Genomic DNA, 6504 nt, shown 5'->3' on the forward strand with positions numbered 1-6504 from the left:
TTCAAAGTTTGAAAATTTTGGGGTGTTACACACCACCTGAGAAGAAGATGGATTTTGAGTGAGTACTTAATAGGTTTATAGAAGCTTCAGAAAAAAGGCATGATGCTCTGAAGCTAATTTGAGGAATCATCAAGGTTCCTTGAAGAACATAGAGACTTGACTTGGGCAACTAACAACACTTGTTAACAAAAGGTTACCACCTATAAATACCAACCCAAAAGCACAACCTCATGTATGGTGATTTTCACTAAAGAAGAAGTTCATTCTGAGCCATTTATGATTCATGAAACAACCACTAAAAAGCCCGATTCATATATGGAAGAAGAGAAGCCTGAAACTAAAAAAATGAAAATATGGATCGCATTCTGATGATTCACCACGTCGTGGTCATTGGTGAATCAAAAATTTTCTACACTAAATTCGTATTAGCCTCCTTTACCATTCTCGTCTCAAGTCCTTAAGCATAATCTGGAGCCGGAACAGAAGAGGTTCATGGAACAAGTGCTATCGCTTTTGATAAATGCTCCATTCCTCCAATCCATTACGAAGCTTCCTAAGTTTGCCAAGGATGTGACAAATAATTGAAAGGAGTTGGAAAAAGCATCAACAATTATGCTTAATGAGTTATGCAACTGCAATCATCAATGAGTTGCCAAACAAAATGGGAGATCCGAGCCAATTAACTTTTCCTTGTGAATTTGGAAATTCTACTTCGATAAATGCTTTAGCCGATTCGGGGGAAAGCATCAATATTATGCCATATTCTTTCTATAAGAAGCTCGGTCTACCAAGGCTCCAAGACATGAAGATGACACTTGGAATGGCTGATCACTTGATTACTAACCCACATGGAATTATTCGAGATTTATTGGTGAAAGTGCGAACATTTATTTTTTCGGTTGACTTTGTGGTATTGGATATGAAGGAAGATGAAGACCTTCCTATACGTTTAGGAAGACCATTCTTGGTTACTGCAAAAGCACTTATTGACATCCATGACTCAAAGCTTACATTTCATGTATAAGATGAAGAAATTACTTTTCAAATGAGTCAAAAAGTGAGTTACGAATTACCAAGAGATGAAGTGCTAAGGATGAATAATTTGGGAGAAGAACACCTTAGTGAGCTAGAAGAGATGGAAAATATGATGGAAGAAGAGTTAAAAGTTTGGGAGAAGCCTCATGTTGCAAATGTAAAATTTTCTAAACCAAGAGCCTCAAGTCCTATGACATTTGAGGTGATCATGTTTACTATACACAAGGCTCAAGTGGAAAAGGCAAGCGATGAAAGAGAAGTTGATATAAGTGAAGAAGTTCAGATAATTGATGAAGATATGGGTGGGGAATTAGAGAAGCTAACAATGGTCAAGATAGAACTATATGAGAAGAATAGTATAAGGGTGAAAAATCAAGGCACACGGGTGAAGCGTAAACATGAAGAAAGTACTAATCCAAAGAAGAAAGAAAACTCAAAGAAATGCGTATATAAGACAGGTTCAAGCACACAAGTGTAAGTGGAAAGAGCAAAAGGTGAAAAGGAAGATCCCACTCCCAACCGCAACAACGTAGAGTGGGAAGGAGTCTGACTCATGACTCCTTAAAAAGAAGCGTTTTTCGGGAGGCAACCTGATGTTTAAGAGTTTTCATTTTGTTTCCTTTTTGACTTCTTTTTATTTTTGTATTTTCAGTTTTATTTTTAGTTTAACCAAATAATCATGTGTTTCTCTACTCTTTTGATTTTATTTTGTAGTGGTTAAAGGAAGTGAAGAAGTGAAGACGCTTAATTGATGAAGAAGTTGTGCAATTTTTTTGAAGACTACAATTGAAGACCATGTTTTTGAACAAGTGTGGGGTTCCCACTTGATGAAAAGAAGAGTTTTGAAAAAGTTTTACAGAAAGAAAAGTTCAGGAATGATCCTAAGCCATTAAGATAAGAATGATGAATTAGTTGGGTTGTTTAAGGCATTCTGAGAAGACATAATGACGTGACCAACATCTCCACGGCGTGGCATTTGATATTATCACGACTCCTTCCGACCTGTCACCACGATGTGGCATCACTAGACCACGTCATGACGATCTTATATTTCGCAGCCATTACGACTTCAAACTCGACACCATGGCATGGCGTTTCTTTACCACATCATGGTTGATGTTTAACACACTTTTTGAATAATGTTCTTTAGTTCATTTTGATCTGCCTCATTTATATTCACAAGAAGAAAGTTGAGAAGTATTGTTTCTAGCCATAATTCAAGAAGTCCAAGCATTACCACACAAGTTTCATAATTTAATCTCGCCACTACTATCCAAGGGGAGTCTGTTTCAATTTCTCCTCTTTAATTTTATGTTCTTTTATTTTTTAGGATGCAATGGGGACATTGCATCAATTAAGTGTGGGTAGGGGGTTGAATATAGGAATGAAAGTATACTGATAATTTTTATTTTTTAAAAATGACTAGGATTTAAAAAAAAATCGTTAGAAAGATTTGAAATAATAATCTAAAAGTTAAATCTAGTTAAAAATTGTTGTGTTAAGATCTAGGTTGCTAGTATTGTGGTTCGATCCGATGCGAGTTTCGATGATTTTTTAGCCAATATATGTTCTAGTGTATTTGTGGCTTCCCTATCCTAGTGAAATCATGGAACAAAAACACGATATTGCTTAGTTCGAGGGCCATAATATGTTTAGCATCGTGTACCAGAAAGTATCCATACGAGCTTATGTAGTCATTACACTTTAGACTAATGCCTCTAACCAATAAGTGTTGAAGTTAAGTTCCCTTGCTTAAGCATATATTTTTATTTTTAGGATTTTTAGTTTTGAGTGAAAAAAAAAAGTGATAAAAAATAGAAAAAAAATAGAAAAAGAAAAAGAAAGAGTTGCAAAAGTTTAAAAAATAAGAGTCTACAAAGTTATGAAGATCAAGAAATATCATGAAGAAAAGTTCCAAATCGAAGACTCAAGTAGAAGAATAAGGCAATTTCCCAAGTTATTATTTATTGTAATTTTTTTATTTATAGGTTTTTTTCATATGCATGCTTAGGGGCTTAACCAAAAATTACCTTGAGGGCAAGAAAGATTTTTGAGGATATATTCAAAGGGATGCATAAAATGAATATTGTTCAAAATAAGTGGGGAAGTGCCTATAATATTGTGAGTATTTAGGATTTGGGAAGTTCTTAGGAAAAATTAGACACAAATACATGCATTGCGGTGTTGATGTAATAGAGAGGTTCAAAATGGATTGTCATGTACAATGTTGGTGGCTAGGGTTTTGATATAATAATAATAAAGTCAGTCTTGCTTGAGGGCAATAAAAAGCCAAGTCTGCGGTATTTTGATATGTGCATATTTAGTCATATAATTAATGCCTATTTCTTAATACTTTTAGCTATAAATATGCTTGATTTGGGATAAAAGGTGCTTATTATGTTTGAAATTTGTTTTGTAGTAGCAAAGACATGCTTGGGACAAAAAGGAAGCAGGAATGAAGAAAAAGAAGACTTGAATATAGAATACCACGGCGTGGTGATCTTCCACCACGACGTGGGGAATGAAAGGTTCCTGGTCATTAATGTTGACTTGGAGAATACAGGATTTCGACGAATACCATGATGTGGACTAGTTTTATGGAAACTATAAGTATTCGCTTATTAGGTCGAATGTAGAAACTTCCAGTCGGTTTTTCTGAGGGGAATTGTGACTAAAGATCTCTGGAAACTTGGGAGAAGATCGAGAAGCAAGTGGAGCTTCAGAATTGAAGAAGATTAGAAGAATTACACATAGATTTAATCGGTTTGCTCATGGCTAGTCTTAATTACATAAGTTTTTGTGTTTTTCTGCTATCATGAGAGGCTAGAAACCCTTTACTTCTATTTGGTGAAGATGAACCAAATCCTTATGTGTTGATTTCATTTATTGGATGATATATGGTGATTTTACTTGTGTTTGATATTTAAACCCTAACATGTTTAGTTCTGGCTTATATTGCTTATTAATCAGATTCAATGTAATAGTTGGCCATTCTAATTGCATGAATTTGTCACGTAGTTGTTTATGATCATTAAATAATTAGAGCTAGGATTAATAACATCTTAAATAAAGTAATTAAAGCTAGTAACTTTAACTATGTTAGAGAACATAATTAATCTTAATTTGTGCTTGGTTGCTTAACTTGATCATAAGAAAGTAGTTACTATCATTCATAGTCCAATTTGTGTTCATTATCGATTTGGTGTTTAACTTGTGCTTGATCATTGCATGGTAATTCATAAATTGATAAGTCTAGAAATTTGATCATAATAGCTAGTTAACAAATTGGTAATCAAAATATTTTATCCACTAGAAATCAACCATAAGAGAAGGTGAAATCGGATCTAAGCATAAACACTTTAATTCTTGAAGTTTATTTGTTTTTTTTTTATTTGTTAGTTGATATTACTTGATTTAAATTCTTCTGATCTTGCAAAATCAATAAAAAAAACCCCAATCAAACTTTGTTTTTATAGTTTAACTAAAATTAGTTAGATTAATTAGTTGAATTCATTTCTCTGTGTTCAACACCCGACTTATCAAAGATATAATCTGACTAGGTATACTGCCTATAAGTGCATATTTAGTTAAGTTAAGTTAGGTTATAAATTTAAAACGAGTGGGTACTATTGTGCGCATCAAATCCATTTAATTGGTGGCTTTGATTTGAAAGAGTTGCTCGAGTGTGGCGTTGGTAAGAGAGGTTGTTTAAGTGGGTCGGATTGATCATTAATAATGTAAGTGATTGTTGGTGTTGATCATGTAGTTGTTGATGCGGATAGCCAGTGGTTGTTGGTTGCGACAATTGGTGAAGAACCCCACTGCCTCTCACGAGGGTTTGCAGGCCACTAATCATCAAAACGGGATTTTGAGATTTTGGCTGAGGCGAAAGCTTCACCTATGGTTTGGGGTTTGGTAACCAGTAGTTCTAATTGTAACGAGGGTTTTAACCCCAAAGTGTAGAAGGAGATAAGTAGGTTTTTATTAATGTCAGTTATCCGATTCACAAGTTTTTCAAATTCGGCCTGGTATTGTATCAGTGTTCTGCGTTGGAGTAGTTTAGAAAGGGCTCTTTGTGGGTCTTCTTACTTGGAAGATCTGAAACGGGTTCAAACGTTTTCCAGAAAACTTTCCCAAGTTGTAATCATGTTATTTCGTTTCATCCAACGAAACCATATGGCGGCATCTCTATCCATATTGAATCCGACAATATGGAGTCGTTGATCTGTTATTGTCTCATGGAGGCCAAAGTATTCTTCCATTGCAAAAAAAACCGGGTCTCTGGTTCAGTGTCATTGAAGCGTGTCAAATCCAATCACATGGATCTGGGATTGTTGCTTCTTGATCTCTGATGAATCCCATCGACTTATGGTGTTTGGCCGACTATAAATAAATGGATAGTTGTTCAATCTTTTGGTTCGGAGCATGAGCTTGCTCTTTCAATAGTAGTCGACATATGGCTTCGTCCATCACAATGAACTCACCAGTTAATACGTTCAGCTAGGGTTGTAACCCACATTCTCTGCGGGAATGTTGACTCCATAGAAGAGAAAGAAGAAACATAGTAATATTTTCCAAGATTACCTTTTTGGCATTGTTTATTCCAAAAAAAAATAAAAAATAAATAAATAAACCTTCCTAAAGCAAACGGTCATTATCCCCTAAGATTCAATTACTACTATTCCATATTTGATCATAATTCAATTCTTGCCCATCACGAAATCCTTTTTACCATGTAGGTATCATCGTCACCCGTCCTGATCGCCTTGTCCGACCCGGATTTGGTACCTGCTTATCAACTAATTTGTAAAGTTTTAAAGATTATACATATAGATAGTGTTATTTGGCATGTTTTTATTGCTTTACATTATTTATTGGGCAAAAGGAGTATCAAATATGCATATAATGTTTTATTATATTACATGCGCCACTCGTTGGTAAATTCCACATGCAGCACATCTCCATTGACCAGACTTCTTCTCCACACGCAGTTGTTCAGGTTTTTGCCAATTGTTTAATATTATTTTGCTGTGTGTTTTTATATATATAAATATACATCGATCATATGCGCATCCATCCACAACACAAACACAAACAGTCAAACACAAGGATCGAGCATCTGTATACAGACATACATATAGTTTACAGATGGCCTCCTTGCTCGATTTCTTCAACTGCTTTTCAGAAACATCACCCACCGGAAAATTTGTATGCGATGGAGATGTATGTGTTTTGAGAAAAGACAGATCAGTCGGCAGTGGTGCTAGCGTTAAGTTGGAGAAGAACCATAAGCAACAACGAAGCCTTCGGATTCCATTTGTTCGACGAGAAGCCAGTCAAAAAGCAAATTAATGGTGGATCGATTATGAACTCGTGGTATCTCTTCAAGATCTTCATCGATAGATAGACACCTAGCCTGTAAACATCGAGTATTTCTTTGTAGACGCAATGCATTTTTAGTAATCAGAT

The 6504-nt window shown here is 35.1% G+C and overlaps 1 protein-coding gene across 1 annotated transcript; it reads left to right on the forward strand.

Annotated features, from left to right (window-relative positions):
* The first annotated feature begins 619 nt into the window (after positions 1 to 619).
* Positions 620 to 1024, forward strand: LOC111912678 (uncharacterized). Its single transcript, XM_023908418.1, has one exon. It carries the CDS (start codon positions 620 to 622, stop codon positions 1022 to 1024), a length of 405 nt encoding a protein of 134 aa, XP_023764186.1.
* The last annotated feature ends 5480 nt before the right edge of the window (positions 1025 to 6504 follow it).

The sequence above is a fragment of the Lactuca sativa genome, chromosome 9 (genome assembly GCF_002870075.4).
Source record: "Lactuca sativa cultivar Salinas chromosome 9, Lsat_Salinas_v11, whole genome shotgun sequence".
Taxonomy (NCBI): Eukaryota; Viridiplantae; Streptophyta; class Magnoliopsida; order Asterales; family Asteraceae; genus Lactuca; species Lactuca sativa.